The following is a 17,432-nucleotide window of genomic DNA, read 5'->3' on the forward strand; positions in this document are numbered from 1 at the left end:
TAGCCGGATCCACTTTCCTCCCTTTCTTGAAGATAAGCACCACATAGGCCTTCTTCCAGTCTTCAGGCACTACACCAGAGCACCAAGACTTTTCAAAGATCCATGCTAGAGGCTGGGCTATGATGCTTGCCAGCAACTTGAGTACCCTGGGGTGAAGATTGTCAGGGCCGGCTGACTTGAAGGTATCCAGCTTCTCAAGATGTTCCTTCACAAAGTCAGCATTAATGGAGGGCAGGGGATCACCCTCACCCGGACTTCCCGGCCCTGTAGCGGGCATGGGCGTCCCATGGGGCTGATGAAAGACCGACGCAAAGTACCTATTTAATAGGTTGGCTTTTTCCTGGGCGTCAGTTGTCAGTTGCCCCATCTGGTTCAGCAGGGGTCCAACGTTGCCCCTGCTTTTCCTCCTGCTCCCCACATATCTGAAAAAGGACTTTTTATTGTCCTTGATGCTCAAAACTAGCTGGAGTTCAGTTGCAGCCTTGGCTTTCCTGGTCAGCTCCCTACAGGACCGGACCAGTGCAGAATAATCCTCCTTGGAGGTGACTCCCATCCTCCATCCTTTGTAGGCCTTTCTTTTAAGCCTCAGGAGGTCTGCTAGGTCCCTGGAGAGCCAGGGGGGCTGCTGTGCCCTCTTGCTGCCTTTCCTCCGAGATGGAATAGACTTAGTTTGTGCATTGAGGATCGCTCCCTTGAGGAGCAACCACTCTTCTTGAACTCCCCTCTCCCTGTGGTCACAGTCCCTTAGGGCCTCACTGACAAGCCTCCTGAGCTTGTCAAAGTCAGCTTTCCTGAAGTCAAGGACTTCCGTGTTGCTGACCGACTTGCCAGCTTTTCGGCGGATGGTGAAGGCGATCAGCTCGTGGTCGCTGTCACCCAGCTTCCCATCGATCACTAGGTCACCGACTAGGTCATCCCCAGTAGCCAGTACCAGGTCAAGCAGCGCTTTGCCTCTCGTTGGCCCATAGACTTCTTGAGTCAGGTAGAGGTCATCCACGCACAATAGGAAGCTCTCTATTTGTGCTATTCTATTTGTGCGGGCCGGGAGTGATCCGGGCCCTTTTGCGCACGCGGGCTGTGGCCAGCAGCCCGGGCATGCGGGGTCGGAGAAAACCGGCGGCGAGCTGGAATTAGGCATGGACGCGTAATGGTTGATTCAAGTTTGTTTACTTACACCGAAGATGGTCGTGGTGTAGGCTGGACAGTTTTCCAGGCACAGCTCCGATTAAATCCTCGTTTGAGGACTACGACAAGCTCGTTCTCTCCCACGGAGTTGTTGAAGCTCCACGGGTCCGTTTCTTTTGCGCGCAGGAAGGGATACGTCTAGGAATCAATCGGCGACGGGGAGAGGCCAGAGGCTGATCAGACCCCTGTTGCCTGCTTGAAATGCGCTGGGTCCGGTAGGTTCCGCAGCTCTTAGAGATCTTCACACAGCATGAAGTCTCCTCCTCCTGGTGTTCGTGGAGTCCTCCCTTGCGGGGGTTCTCCTCGGAGTTCTCCAATTTGGGTGGAAAGCACTCAAGCTTTTTATACGGCTAGCAAGCCAATCACTAGCCGCCACGTGTACATAATTTAGAACTAGCCAATAATGTGGATCGAATTCTAATACAAATGGCGGGAACTCTGTGCAATGAGCATTTCTCAGATGCAAAAGAAATGCACACTGCAAAGAAAGCTACAAATTTGGCGGGAAAATAATTTAGCAGTGCCAAAGCACACACAAAACAAAAATCACAACTTTGGGTTGTGACACTATTATTAGGTGATCACTGTCCCCCAGATGGCTACCAATCTGGAGGTCCCCTACCATGTCATCCCCTGTTGCCAATACCAGATCTAGTATGGCATTCCCCCTAGTGGGACCATGTACCTCCTGTGTCAGGTGGAGGTCCTGTACACAGGTTAGAAACCTGCGTGAGCGGTGGGACTTTGCCGTCTGTGTCTCCCAGCAGATGTCTGGGTAGTTTAGGTCCCCCATGACTACTGCATCTTTAGCTTTTATGGCCTCCGAGAGCTGCCTCAGGAGCCCCGCATCTATTTCTTCCCCTTGCTGTGGGGGTCTGTAGCAGATCCCTACCACCAAATCCCTTTCTCCTTGCCCCCCATGTAGCCTAACCCACAATCCTTCTACTTCCTCATCCTTGGATTCCGTCTTGATGAGGGTCGATGTATATTGCTCATTGACATAGAGCACAACCCCTCCCCCTTTTTTCCCCACCCTGTCCTTTCTGTACAATCTATAACCCTCAATATGTACCTCCCAGTCGTGGGACGAATCCCACCAGGTTTCCGTTAGCATGCATGGTATTACTGTATTCACTGTTCATGTTCCACTACTGTGTGAGGTGGTGTGTAGTACAAGCTACTTTACAGTGGCTGACAGATCTGTAATGAAATTGTTTTGACTGTATTGAAGGAGCATCACTTTTCTGATGCCCTGTCAAACATATTTGACGTGGAACAGAAATTCTCTGATTCCTTTCATGAGTAAACACTGCGACTTTGGTATAAAACCACAGTGAGGGTTGAGTTATGCACCCCTGGATAGACTAAAAAAATAATTCTAGTTCTTCCTTCTGCAGTTTAGGAGATTCAGGAAGGTGGTGGATAGAGTTTGTAGGAGTCCTTAAATTTGTTTCAGTAAGCCCTGATTTCAGATTATTATCTAAACTGACATGAGAAATGAACCACCCTTGAATCTGAGTATGATGTCATCTAGCCCATGAGGGACAGATCTTTTCTATCTTCCATTTCACAGAGCTTCAATTCGGCAGCGTTCCAGGTCTCAACTCTCTAATGTGGTACCTGAACATCCATTCTCCATTGCAGGAGATCACTCAGATGCTGTATACAATATGCTGCATTATGATGAAGACTTTACATCTTCTAAAAAGGTTAGAAACAATAATTCACTACTAGATTGCAGACAGACAAAGCATGTTTTTATGTTATTTGGCTTTGCCTATTGCCTATATGGTATTGTTGGAGCTATATCATCCTGCATACATCCTTTCTGTGTCCAAACAATGATATTACTTCTGGCCTTCTCCTTTACCTTAGCTTGATACTGCTGTTAGTGGCTTTGATACATATTTGCCCAAAGACAAATCCTAGTAGACCGTATGTCTGGTTGTAAAGGATTTGCAGTAAGTGTACTCACAAAAGGAAATGTAGTACACAAGAAGGAAAGTGCTCATTTTGTGAAGTACAACAGTCATTTAGAGGTGGAAATTTCATGTTCAGTAGTGAACTAGACCTTGAGATCATCTGTACATGTAAAGTCAACAGGGAGTGTAACTGGAACTTGTCCCAGAGCTCATTGAAATCAATTAGTTTTATTCTCTCCATTTCACTGAGCTTTGGATCAATTTTTTGGTGATCTGGAAATGGTGCAGAACTGAGTAGGCAGCATATATATTAAGCAACTGCCTTGAAATTGCCAGCACCAGTTAGAACTGCTTCTCTTTGGTGCAGGGCACTATGCACCTGTTCTGTGAATAAATACAGTACAGTCATCAGGAAAGTGACTTGGGCACCTTAACTATCAGAAAAGGAAAAGCAGGACATTCTCACCCACTCAGTCTTGCAAATTTATACCAGATAGATATTGAAAATGTTTGTTCCCTGGGTCACTTCCAATAATATGACTAAAATATATGATCAAGGCTCAGCACAGTACTTGTTATTATAACCATCCTGTCTCAAATTAAAGCACAGACTAAGTAATAACTCAGCAATGGATATTCTAAATTTACTGAGACTAATTATGAGTATTCTGCACTTAAGGTGAAGACATTTCACATAAGTGAAGTGTAATTACCAGTAGTATGTGGGCTTGGCTCAAGGTGTAATTTTTGTTCTAATCACAGTTCAAGCACATTGATCTGACACAGAGTCTGTTCAAATGCCTTCAGCACCACTGCTTTGAAAAATTCCATGAACAATAAGTCCCCTTATTGAGGAAATAATATAAGCGTTCAGTAACAGCTCTTGCACCTGATATGCTCTGGAGGAAGCAGAAGGTAAACTGCCTGAGCTGAGGTGGCTGAAGGCATTATAGCGGCATAGGAAAGCAGCAAAATGTGATGGTCCTAATTAACACCTAATGTGACTCAGTTGGAATCAGGAGTTACCCTAGTGATGAATTCTTGTCTACAGAGCCACTGGAGTAAGAGTGTAGTATGATATACTTATGACACCACGCCCCACACTGGAGAAGCACAGGCAGTCTTCCATAAAGAAAGAATAATAGAGGGAAGCGGGTTCCTTGCACTTTCTCTCTTTATGGTAGCTTGAAATTAAGACTTAAGCATAACATAAATAAGAGATGGGTTAATATTTGTATTGTTGACAAAGTATTTTACCCTACACTGGGCATGTCGACACAAGATGCTTAACTGCACAGTAGCATAGTTTACTGTGCAGTAAGCGTATGCATCTACATGTGTACATGCCTAATATGCAGTAAAGCTTGCTAATCATGAGTAATTTTGCTGCCTGCGAATGCAAGTAGCAAATCTACTTTCGATTGGTATCAGTGCAGTAATGCTCATGTAGACTGACCAAAAGCAAATCTGTTCCCAGTCACCTGCCCACCAGGGGGTGGGAGATTGCTTCCTGCCTCCAGGAGCTCCCAGCTGCTAGAGCTTGTTCCACCACCTGAGCCTAGGCAGGGACTATGTCCCTCTGCCCTGGCAGCAGGGATCTCCAGGCCCACTGCTCCAAGGTCATGATGGGGCATGGGGGCTGGGAGATCTTTATCTCCCAGTGCTAGCTCTGTGGTTGCAGGGCCAGCACTGGGAGATAAGGGTCGCTGAGTACTGGCTCCATGACCGCAGAGCTGGTGCTGGTAAATAAAGATCTCCCAGTGCCAGTCTCGCTGTCACAGAGCTATCACTGGGAGATAAGGATCTCCCAGTATTATGGAACTGGCACTGGGAGCTCCCTGCTGGTGGGGCCTGAGGAGCTGGGCAGGGAACAGGATGGAGAGCATGTTCCCCATCAAGCTCCACACTAGCAGAGCTGAGCAGGGAACAAGCTCCCCACCCAGCTCCATGCTTGTGGAGCTGAGCAGGGAACAAAGTCCCCAGCTTGTTCCCCACCCAGGTCTGCACTTGCAGAGCTGAGTGGAGAACAAGCTCTGTGTGTGTGGGGCAGGTGCTGGGAACTGTCCTGTTCAGGGGCAGGTCCCAACCTCATGCCCGGACTGGGTGATTGAGGCACAGGGCTTGAAAAGAGCTACAGGGGTGGGGTAGGTCACAGCCCCCTGCCCCAACATGCCAGTGGGGCAGCTAGCAGTGAGCTAGCTGCTAGATACCCCACCAGCACACTGGGGCAGGGAGTTGGGACCTTCCCCTCCCCTGCAGCTCTTTTCAAGTCTCCTGCCCCTGATTGGGGAGCCAGGGCCAGGATCTCTCTGCTGCTGGGGCAGGGAGACATTGTCCCCACCCTGGAAGCAGGCAGCCACTGGGGGCAGGGTGTAACGTCCCAGTCCTGGCCAGGAAATATGTCTCCTGGCCCCGTGCTCCCTGCCAGCCCTTAGGCTAGCACCCAGGGGAGAGCCTAGAGCTCCCCCTGGTGGCAGCAGGAGCCCATTGCAAGGCTTCAGGAAGTGGGAGCAGTTAGCGGATAAAATTTCCTGGCATGGTCACATTTGATCTTGATAAAAGCAGTAGTTTAGAAAAAGACAAGGCTGTATGTTGAATTGAATACAGAAGGCAAATTTTTGCTCCCAGCTGTGCACAGAGAGATAGTTTGCGCTCTCTACTTCCACAAAATGAAGCTTAGCTGCCTCTGTAACACTATCCATCTCCTTTTAAAATATAATGTGAGATTCTCCATAAGGTCCACATTGGTTTTGGGGACTATTCAGGCTGGGGCTGGGGTAGAGGTGGTGAGATGGGTGAAGTTAGGGCTATGCGCCTTGCCATTACCTGTCCTTCACACCTTGCTGGGGAAATACAATAGTACTTGTGTAATGCATACATGCTGAGTGTCTGCTCACTTGGAAACAGTCTAAGTGATGTGACACCGTGCTCTTTTAACTGATTGCTAGGAACTTAATGCCCAAGTTAAATTACTCAGAAATTCTCTGTGGATGTTCAGGAAAATGGTCTGAATAGGGTAATGGAGGCTGTGAAGTAGAGCTCACATCACTAAGGCTACCCATTGTGGGTAGATGAATGTTATCTGTTATAAGTGTCATTGTAGAATGCTTTTGCTTCATAAATACAATATATTTTGTAGGAAACTTTTCTTAATGATGAAGAAGGGGAAGTGGAACCCGCACCAGTTGCAAGGATTTTGAAATACAATGCTCCAGAATGGCCTTACATGTTGTTTGGATCTTTTGGAGCAGCTGTGAATGGGTCACTCAGTCCACTCTATGCTCTGCTATTCAGTCAGATTCTTGGGGTAGGTCCTGCTAATATTTTTAAACTGCAAAGACTTGTCTTTGTTATTACCTTTACATTGTTAACACCTAGAGTAGGCAAGAGTGCAGAGGAACCAACTGTGAAATAGGAATTGCTACAATCTTGCCTCTGAACTGGACTTCTGTGGCTTAGGGCAAGGCATTTAACTGCTTTGTCATATATTCCAGTCAGTAAAATGGATAATTCTTCCTGCCTATGTTCTGATGATTAAACACTGTTCTTGCTCTGTTCTATGTAGCTTCTTATATGAATTTCATCAACATAATAGTTCAACTTCTTGAAGAAATGAATTAAGTGACATGACTCACTTCTATTGTGTATTTCCTTCTATCATTCTTTTTCAAATGGCAAAATGTGTGTTCAATGTGCATATATGCATATATGGTATGTTTTTGTAGTTTGAGGTATTGTACATAAGAACATAACATTTCTTGTGGAAGTGTACACACTATCTTATGTTTGTTTTAGACAAGGCAAACTTGAAGATGTCCATCTGCTAATCACAGGAGATTTGTAATGCTCTTTAATATTTGTTGTGTTTTGTTCCATAGTCTTGGACTGTCCCCCAAGATGACTTTTGGTCAGATCCGAAAGGACTGAAAGTTAGGTGCTGTTATCCTGAACTTTTAGGAGCTGGCCTCCTGGAATGGAATCCAAAACCCTGAGCTAGGTGTCTGGGCTCTCTAGTTAAAGTGAAGAGTTAGGCACATTGGCCCAGGATCTACAACAGCCAACATGCTCAGCAGAGAGTTCCCTGAAGTCCACACACTCCAAGTGCAGTGTCCTAAATCTAGCCCCTCACTCAGGGCTGCAGGGAGGTGCCACAGCAGTTGCATATAATCTTTCTGTTAGTGAATGAGCAGGGGTCACTCTTCTTTTAAAATGAAGCCAAAGTAGAAAGTGATGGTGCTGTCCCCTTTTTAACAAGTAATTTAATGGTAGTCCAGGATGTGAAACCTCAGGATTCACTTTCCCTGTCTACCTGAAGGAACTCAAACACACATCTCCAATATCAGAGTTCCACATTGTATAGAATAATAAAACAATCATTGGACAATACAACAAGACAGAGTGATAGTAGCCTAGTGGCACCCATCTGGGAGAAGGCATCTCAGTTCTTTTCCATATTCCCGTGAATAATTTGTTATTGTATAAACATGTATAGATTCATGGAAAACATCCCACTCCATACTAACCTATCTACTAGTGGTTAGGGAAATCTCCTAGGAAGTTGGAGAATTGGAGGGGCGTCTTCCTTATCTTAGCTGAGTGGTCTAATCACAGTGCTAACGATTAAAATGAAAGGCTTAGGTGCCTAACTCCAGGACAGAGTTCAGGATTGTGAGTCCTGATAGGAGGGAGGGAGCACCTTTCAGTCCAAAATTAGGCACCTAATTCTAGTCCGAGACAGAAGTAGGATTTAAGGCACATCCTTGTCTTTGACATATCTTGTTGGCTATTAAGGTGGCACTCTGCTTAGCATGGTTGGCTTTGTGGACCCCACTGTAGACACCTATGCATTGTCTAGTAACCTGGGCCCCTAACTCAAGACTGTGGACAACACTCGGCAGTATGGGACTTAACTGCGAGGTGCTGTAATGCTCACTGTTGGGATGGGTAACTCTCTTTGGGGATTTATCAAAGGAGCCCTATAGCAAGTTAGGTGTCTAATACCTTTACAGATTAGTACCTCAATACCTCCTGCAAGATGCTTCATTGTCCTGGTTGAATGTATCATCTGCAAGCCTGAGACCCAGTGAAAGGGAGTTCACTCAGCACTTTGAAAAAGGCATTGCAATTCCCAGAAGAATTGGGACCTGACTTTCAAAACAAACTCCATGTCTTCTTATTCCTAAACTTACAAGGGTTTTGCTGTACTACTGCAGAGCCAGGCACACAGCCTGCTAATAGATGGAGCACACATCCTACTCCAAGAGCTGTCTGAACACCCTACTTGATACTGATGATAGATGTGTTGTCCTGTGTTCTAGGAAAAATAAACTCAAGAAAGGAAACAAAACACATTTGCTAAATAGAAAAGCATCTAGTAGAATGAGAGAAATGTTTTCAAGGTACTCAGATGTTACCACAAACAATAAATAAAGGACCAGACAAAGATTTTTAGCAGGAAACCAGAACATGAACACAGGCAAAAGCATCAATATGTGCACAGAGCTGGCTAGTTCTACCTTACATTATAAATTTTCAGGGGCAGACTATATCCCCAGTGAGGTGAACTGGCTCTCCCGCAAGCAAATACTAACTACATTTTCAGCCACAGGGTGCAGTTTGGGAGGAGGGATGTAGGGGATCTGAACTATATTCCTAGTTTATAAAAGCATCTCAGCACATGCTTAGCTATCTCAGTTGAGTCTGTGCTTTGTTTTTAGCACATGCTTAAGTCCTCTTGACTGTCCTGCTTTCTTGAGGCCAAGGCTTGTACTAGGTACCCTAGAACGAATGGCAACTGACTCAGTCATAAATTTTGTTGGGACTCTTGCAAACTTCCTATTTACCTGGGAGCAGCACATATTCTCCTCTGTATCTGTCTAGGCCTGTCTCCTTTAAGGAATGTGGGCATAACCTAGCCCTGTCCTCATAACATCCTTATATCCGGTGGAGAAGATTCACTTCCATTGACTAGTCTTACTGAAGTCAGTAACAGTTTTGTTATCAACTTAAATGTAAGTAGGATCCTTGTTCAGTGTCACTTACTATCCCGTTCTGAAGATGATAGGCAAATATAATATATTTCTTTATAAATAATTATGTACAGGAATGCACTTTTACACATTTAGCATAATTCCAAAGAATTTCTCTTGATAATGACTGGCTCTTAAACTGTGGTTCCTAATCTGTGGTCCATTGATCATTGGCAGTTCACAGATGTCACCACCTCATCTCCTTTTTACAGTTAATAGTTTGATGATAAGAATGCCAGTGATTCACAAGAAATAGTGAGGTTGTTAGCAGTGGCTTCCAAAACATTTGCCCCAAAGTTTTGGAAGCCACTGCTCTGCAACACTTAGTTTCATGTAATTTATAATTTCCATATTCCACTGGAGAAAGACAATACACACAGGGGAAAGAGACATAAGATATTCGATTTTCATGTGTTTTATGGATCACCTTAGCACATTTGAGTGACTGAGCAGAGCAGACATACAACTTGCTCACAGAAAGTCATAAGAAACCATGAAGTTAAATGTATTTCACTCTATTTCACAACTGCATTATTCATATAATCCATAGCACATAGTGTTTTATGTATATATTAATATTCCTGTGCCCTTCAGTGTGCTTTCTGCTTCTGCCATTTCAGATGAAAGATGAGAGTAACCATAGTAATTAACATCCACTATATGGCAGCCATCTGTTGTTATCATGCTTGCATTGTTTGTACTGGCTATATACATGAAATGCTCACTTTACTAATATTTTCTGCCATTTATATAACCATTTAGACATATATTTTGCATTTACACTGTATTCTTCAATAGTAGAGAAAAAAACAAGAACTTACAGCCCTTACACTGTTACTAGGCATCGTTTACTAATTCAAACTCAGTATACAACATAGTTTATAAAGGCACTAACTTCACCTTCCTGTGTCTTATTTTGTTCAGATATAAAATTGAACTAAATCCTACTGAGAAACAGATGCTGCATCTTCAGTTTATCTTTTTTTCGTACATAAATTACAAATATAAGCCACAGTTGCTCACAGCCTGAACTATTAAGGAAAAAATGAGTTATAGAAGTGTATTGTAGGTAGCATCAAGCTGAAAAGAACTGCAGCAGATATATTATCACGTTATGACCTTATAGTGCTGAATAAATAACAAGAGACTGCATAATTTTTTTAAGTAGATGAAGCCAGTCAAGTCATATACTCTGCAATTGAAAGTATTAGCATAGAATAGATGTTTGGAACAAACTTTGTCTCAAAACACTAAATAGTATCCATCCAGGCATCATTATTTTTTCAGAGTTTAATTTGTTGCCAGGAAGTCAATACACAAAGTTAAAAAAAATACTTTGCAATGGAATTTCCAGTAGAGAATAACCATATTTATGAATTTCATACTCCAGTTCCTTCTAAACACTTTTTTGGAGAGATCATTGTTAAACCATAACTAAGTTTGGGTACACCTTTTAAGGCTAAAGTTTAAATGTAGTTTGTGGTATTTTATACTGTAACTAAAAATAATGTTTCAGCATCTTTTCTTATTGCCAGCTATATAACCATAAGAACTTAAGATGACTTAGATCTAAGTATTAGAGGTCAAACACCATGCTCTTTCCTTAGAGCAAAGCATGCTGATATGTGAACATGCCTTCTAAATAAATGCCCTGCTTGCCCAGCACTAGTTATGTTACTGCCCGTGCCCCTACTGTCTGGGTCTCTTTCAGATCCCCTGCTCTTCTTCCCTGTGGGCTAGCAGACTGTTCTGGGTGTAATGGACATGTTCAGCAAGCAGCATTATGTTCAATGATGATGCTCCTTGAATTTTATGGATCTAGATTTGGGCCTAACCTTTGTGGCTCAAACAGACTCCTCTAGATCCAAAGAAGAACTTATTTCATATGGTGCTCTGGATATTAACTTCACAGCTAAACCCTATCTCTGGTTAGATTTAAAAGCATGGCTGTTCAAACGTAATCCATCCTAAAGGATTTCAGACTTTAAATAAATATTACATAATTTAGATACTAAAACAAACTTATAAGTCAAGATTGTGCTTAAAGGTTTTCATACAATGGGCTGTCACAAAATGAAACCTGGGTGGTGGTCTGCTTCTGTATTTCTCATAGGAATCACTGTGAAAATGAACATTCAGGTTCCTAAAGACAAAAGCACTTCAGTGCCCAATGCTTACAAACTACAAGAATATTAATAGAAGTGTGATACATGCAAAGAAATGAAAACTCTAAATAAGTGTTTAGGATGTGTTTTTAATTTTTAAATTGGGAACATTTCTCTAGTAAATTTAGCCTGGTTCTATTTATTTATATTGCTACACTGTCATTATAGTGAGTGTGAAATAATCAAATAATGTCTGATTTGCATTTTGTATTTAAATGTGGGTTGCCTCAGTTACAAGAAGTGTTTAGTCTTTTAACCCTGTGAATTCTGACAGTGGAGTAAAATAACTTTACATATGAGTTTCTATGAATGAAGGCAGAAAATAAAGCTGACTTCTAAAGTTTGCTGTCCAGACATTCAGAGGGTATAAATCAATAAGGCTCTGAAGTCAATAAAGCTACATTTATTGCAACAGCTGAACATCAGGCCCATGATGGCTCAACCCAGTGGTGTTCAACCTTCTAGCTGGGCTGAAGGAGTGCTGCAGGGCCTGTCTGTGGGCCAAATCCTGCATGCAGGGCCAGTCAGTGGGTATGATCTAGCACACCAGTCCACCTGTACATGCTGGCTCACTCTTGTATGCAGCTTGACCTTGTGTGTTGAATTAGGTCACATGCCAGCCTGACCCTGCCTGCTGGATCTGGACACATACTGGCCCAACTCCTCCCACAGCCTTATCCTGTGTACAGAATCTGGATGTAGAATAACCAATGGCTCCACTGTGTGCTGGCATGATTTAGCAGATCAGGCCATATCATCCAGCACTCAAGGTTCTCCATGGGTCTGGAAATTTGGCAATAGGGGAGTGGCAATTAACCCTGTCATTGTTCCCTCATTGCCAAATTCTTGGAACCATCCATAGGCCAATGACAACTCTTTGGGCCAAATCTGGTTCATAGGCCAAAGCTTGAGCACCACTGGTTTACTCTAAATTTAAGGGACCAATTTTATATCCTGTCCATTATGATAAGGAAATTCTTCCCACTCGCTAAGCCAGGTGCCTCAACTGACAATCTAATGTTTATACTATTCCATTTTTTTTCAAGACCTTTTCCATTCTTGATGAGGAAGAGCAAAGATACCAGATAAACACAATCTGCTTGCTCTTTGTGTTTGTTGGTGTTATGTCACTTTTCACACAATTCCTACAGGTAATAGAAATTCATTAAACTTTCTTTTGCTTGTTTCTTTTTCTGTGCATACATTTGTCTGTACAGTAACTGTGTTTGTTCTTGTGCTACCAGGGATATGCATTCGCTAAGTCTGGTGAGTTGCTTACAAGACGATTAAGGAAAATTGGTTTCCAGGCTATGCTGGGGCAAGAGATTGGTTGGTTTGATGACCACAGAAACAGCCCTGGTGCTTTGACAACAAGACTTGCAACAGATGCATCACAGGTTCAAGGGGTAAGAAATCAGCTTGAAGCAATAATTTTACTATGCTGCTGGCTAATTGATTGTCTAGATTAGTATGGGATATCACAAAAATAACTAGAGAATATGTTGTAATATACATCTATCTATCATTCTGTCCAGTCCCAATCTCTGTCTGTCAAAGACCATGGTTCTAACCTTTTTTTTGGCTCACAGCATCCTTCCACTACTTTTAGAATTTAATAGCAGCCCATATAAAAAATTAAACTCATTTTTTCACTATGAAAAAATAATAGAGATATTCTTTTATTATAAATAACACAGAAAGACTACAACAGTTCATCATGTTTTTTGACCCTATGCATTCCTATTTTGAAATCTCTGCGCGTGTCCAGACAAATTTGCATGTGCATTTCCCTAGAGACAAATAGCAGCGCCACATAGTTGTGCCATTGCTACTTGTCTCTGGGGAACACCGATGCATACATGCTCTGGTGTGTGGCTTTGGGTTGGGCAGTGGAGGCTGGGGCCAGCACCTGGGCTGGCCCCAACATCCTTACCCGGAATTCTGGGGGCCTCATGGAGCTCCAGCAACAATGGTCCAGTGCACGGAGCCTGGCTGGCAGCCCAAGTATGGCTCCAGCAGGCCAGGCTCCAGTTTTGGGTGGCTCACACTGGCACCACATGTGCTGCCCTGCTTTTTTCAGGTGTAGAGTTTTTTTACACCAGGATTTCCTGGGGTCCTGGGGGCCAGGGAAGGTGCAGCTGCAGTGCTCCTGCATCTTGGAGCCCAGCCAGCAGCCGAAGCATGGCTCCAGCGGGCCAGGTTTCAGTTTTGGGTGGCGTGCGCTGCACCCACGTGCACCACCCTGCTTTTTTTCCACACATAGGTCTGCAGTGCTACATAACACACAGCAATGCTCATTTAGACGCAGCTTCTGGTTTTATCTATTGTGTCATGAGTAGGTGTTTGTATACCTAACAGTGCTAATATTGTGCAACACCCTTTAAAAGATCTCACAGCACCCTAAAACCAAGGATGCTACAACACTCTGGGTGAGAATCACTTGTCTAAGCTATTTCTAATGTCTGCAACCTTGAACTGTCTAGATAGATTGGAAGCTATCAGCTATTCCATATGAATATATAAAACCAAACTTTACTGCCTGTTATTACCAGCATAAACCAGGCAAGGCTATGAAAGTTAACAAAATTACCACCAGTCACCCATGTAACTGAAAGAATTCAGGATGTCAGTTCTAATTGCACCCTCTTGAAGATATATTTACTAAACCTTTGCCAAGAGGATTAAATGCACATTTCAGAAACATACTGCACTCATTTCCACCAAATTTATCAATGTTAGGATCACTGTTATAAATAGATTTCAGTCTAGTTTGCAGTTCATTACATATGGCTGTTGTGAGTTAGGCTAACAATAAAAACAACTTGCCTGTGACAAGGCATACCTGTTGAGAGTCAATATCATGTTGGCATAATATCAGGTCGGCATAGTACTGTAGTGTATTGTTCTCATTGTCCAGGAAAAACTGATTGCTGAAAGCACCATATTTTAGCACTTCCTACTAGATAAAGATGTGCACTGCTGGGTTGTGTGTGCTTATACCTCATTAATGTATTGAAGTGGTTCTCAATCTTTTTGAACTTGAAATGCACCTTCCTAACTTTTGTGAATTGTGTGGAACTTAATATAAAAACACTAATTTATATAATACAGTGTTTGCCTCCTTTCAGAGGGGTCCAGCAGTGGGGAGTGAAGAATCATCGAGGAAGGGACAAGCTTGAGCCTGTGCTTATCTACTTAGTTTATCTCTAAAAACCTCACTTATCTCCTCATACCTGTGGCACCATGTTCAAAAGACCTCATGGCAACCCAGGGTTGAGAATCACTGCTATATTGTTACCCATCTAAAACATATGAAGTATAATTTTATTTGACTGTAAAGCAAGAAAATTGTTTCTAGAAACTCAGGAAGAAGTATGTGGGCATCTTCATTACTAACATATTTTTCTGTTTAGTTTAACTGGCAACCACAGCCTAATTTCTTTTCATTTTTTTGAAGGTTTTTGGTGATTTAAAAGAAGAATGAAAAAAAGGTTTTGTCTGTAGCATCCTACTGGCATCCAACATTATTACTGAATGCCTGTACATGTGCAGAGAGGCTGCTCCGAGGCGCTGTAATTGTAGCACGTCAGAGCAGACTCAATTAATTGAGATGCTAGAGCATGCTAGTTAGTAGGGCTGTGAAGCTTCAGTTCCTGATTCGATTTGGTGGAGATTTGGCCCGACTCGGTGGCTGAATCTCTGAATCCGAATCGAATCAGAGGACCATTTAATCTCTCCAGATTGAATCAGAACCCTCCAACTCAGTTTGGAGAGATTCGGAAAGATTTGGTGATTCGGACATAGACACAGCTTTAAATGTTTTTTCTACATACCTCTAGGTAGCAGGCGGCTTGTGAATGCTGTGATGTTGGGGCACATAGAGTGTCTCACAGGAGCATGGAGGCTCCCCAGCACGCTCAGCAGCAAACCCGGAAGTGGACCAGAAGCACTTCCTGTCCACTTCTGGGTCTGCCGGGAAGCACGTAGGGCCCCCCACCCCTGCACCCCCTGGCTTAGCGACTGGTGCCTCCTGGGTCAGGGGGTCACCCAGGGTGAGCTGGGGGGCACGGTGGGGCCCCCTGCATGCTCCCCGGAGGACCCGGAGGTGGACCAAAAGTATTTTTGGTCCACTTCCGGGTTCACCGCCAAGTATGTGGAGCCCCCCCCCCAGGCACTCCTGTGGGATGCTCCATCCGCCCCAGCATCGCAGTGATCACAAGCTGGGCTGGTACCTCGAGGTATGTAGAAGAAACATTTAAAGCTGTGTCTACATCCAAATCGCTGATTCTCTGAATCAGCACTGAATCTTCAGATTCGGATTCAGCCAAATTGAATGAGGGACAGTGATCTGAATCAACTAATCGAATCACTGACCCTGATTCAGGCTGAATCTGAATCAAATAGAGCCCACTTCACACACCCCTACTAATTAGCACCCTCCAGACAGCCTCTGTCTCTAATGTATCAGCATCACTGCACTTCAAAATGGTGGTGGTAGCACTTAAATTAAAGCTTGTTCACTGAGCTTTAAAATGCCCTCACCACCATTTTGAAGTGTGGGGACGCTGATACACAAGACATTGTGGGCACTTTTAAGTCCAGCGGCCCTTAGAGCCACTTCAATTAAAGTGTTCCCCCCACCGGAGCATATGTAAAAACGCTCTACAGAATCTGAGAAAACATCAGTAAACCCCTTCTTACAGTTACATTCACATGCAAACACTTACAGGTTCCATTTTAATTTGATTATGAATTTTTTTTAACACTAACTGCCTTATAGCACCTTTATTAAGGGAGACTTTGTTTTAGATCAGTGATTTCAAGCAGGGTGTTGTGGCACCCTAGGGTGCCTTGAGATCCTTTCAAGGGTGCCCCAGAGTGCTACACAATTTTATCACTGTTAGGCAACATAAACCCAGAGATTTCCAAAAAGAGCCCATAGTTTAAAAAACATTCTGCCCTGTTGTGGTCTTTCTGAGTTCTTTGCAACAGGAAAACTGCTCTACTAATTTTCCACAGTCAAAAAATTAGTGAAAACTAAGAGCTAGCATTTCCAAGGGGTGCCTCAAATATAATGAAGGTTGCCTCTAATTGAAAAAGGTTGAGAATCACTGTTATAGACCATGTTGAAATTGTTGTCACTGGACATGTCTACATGAGATACTACTGTGCAGTGGTTACTGTGCATCTGTTTAGTACTTGTATAATCAAGTACTACATAAATGCACAGTAACCAGAGTTACTGTGCAGTAGCACGGCAAACACCTTTTAAGTGATGCTACTGAGCAGTAACTGAATAATACTGAGTGCATGAGTGTCACAGCACCAACAGTTCTAATATGCCACTGTGCAGTATAATTCAGCTGTTGCACAGTCAGTGTCTTGTGTAGACGCTCCTCTTGTAATCTTCACAGAAAGGCAGAGCTAGGAAAGGAAGAAAACCAAGAATTTTTTTCAACCACAAAGCTCAAAAGTTGTAGTTTCTGAATTCACTGAACACTAGAAAGATTTTTAACTTCTGCTTTGCCAGGGAATAGGTTTTCTACATTACCCATTCAAAAAACATAAGCCTAATGTTGTTTACTATGTGCCTACACTGTCTCTGCATCTTTTGATAGCCCTCAAAAATATTTCCCTGCTTTGCAACAATTTTCCAACAGAAACGAAATGCACTTGGCTCTCCATAGCTGTCAATTTAAGGACATATATAAATACAAAAAATGAATAAATGGGAATGCCATATCTAATGCATACTCTACATCAGAAGGAAATGGGGGGGAAACACCCTAAGTTCATGCAGATATGTCTGTAGTTCCACATCGAAGTTTCCCTACAGTTCTATGGGGTTTGGATTCAGTGTTCTAGTCCAGTCCAGAGCCACCTCTGATGTGATGGAGCCTTTCAATGGGATTTTGTGGCCACTGGTTCCAGGCAATAACAGGTTTTGTGGGCCATCCCATTAATGCCCTCCTCACTAGGGACTAGAAACTACGTACCATTATATGGTCCGGAGGGCAGATGGAGACTCCTAGAACTGCCACTCTCTGAGGTGCTCCGCTTCTCATAGCTCCAGTACACAGAGGACATGGAGAGGAAATCTGGATGCTGACACTTCATGGTATAGGGATGAA

At 43.3% G+C, this 17,432-nt stretch overlaps 1 protein-coding gene across 2 annotated transcripts in view; it reads left to right on the plus strand.

Moving 5' to 3' along the window:
- Window positions 1–17,432, plus strand: part of ABCB11 (ATP binding cassette subfamily B member 11) — a 107,541-nt gene that overhangs the window by 75,533 nt on the left and 14,576 nt on the right. For both annotated transcript variants that reach the window (XM_014599466.3, XM_014599467.3), the window contains 4 exons: window positions 2,759–2,894; window positions 6,247–6,414; window positions 12,348–12,452; window positions 12,546–12,707. In XM_014599466.3, the coding sequence (XP_014454952.2) occupies window positions 2,759–2,894; window positions 6,247–6,414; window positions 12,348–12,452; window positions 12,546–12,707 (571 nt within the window). The remainder of the gene's footprint in view (window positions 1–2,758; window positions 2,895–6,246; window positions 6,415–12,347; window positions 12,453–12,545; window positions 12,708–17,432) is intronic.

Source organism: Alligator mississippiensis, chromosome 4, assembly GCF_030867095.1.
Source record: "Alligator mississippiensis isolate rAllMis1 chromosome 4, rAllMis1, whole genome shotgun sequence".
NCBI lineage: Eukaryota > Metazoa > Chordata > Crocodylia > Alligatoridae > Alligator > Alligator mississippiensis.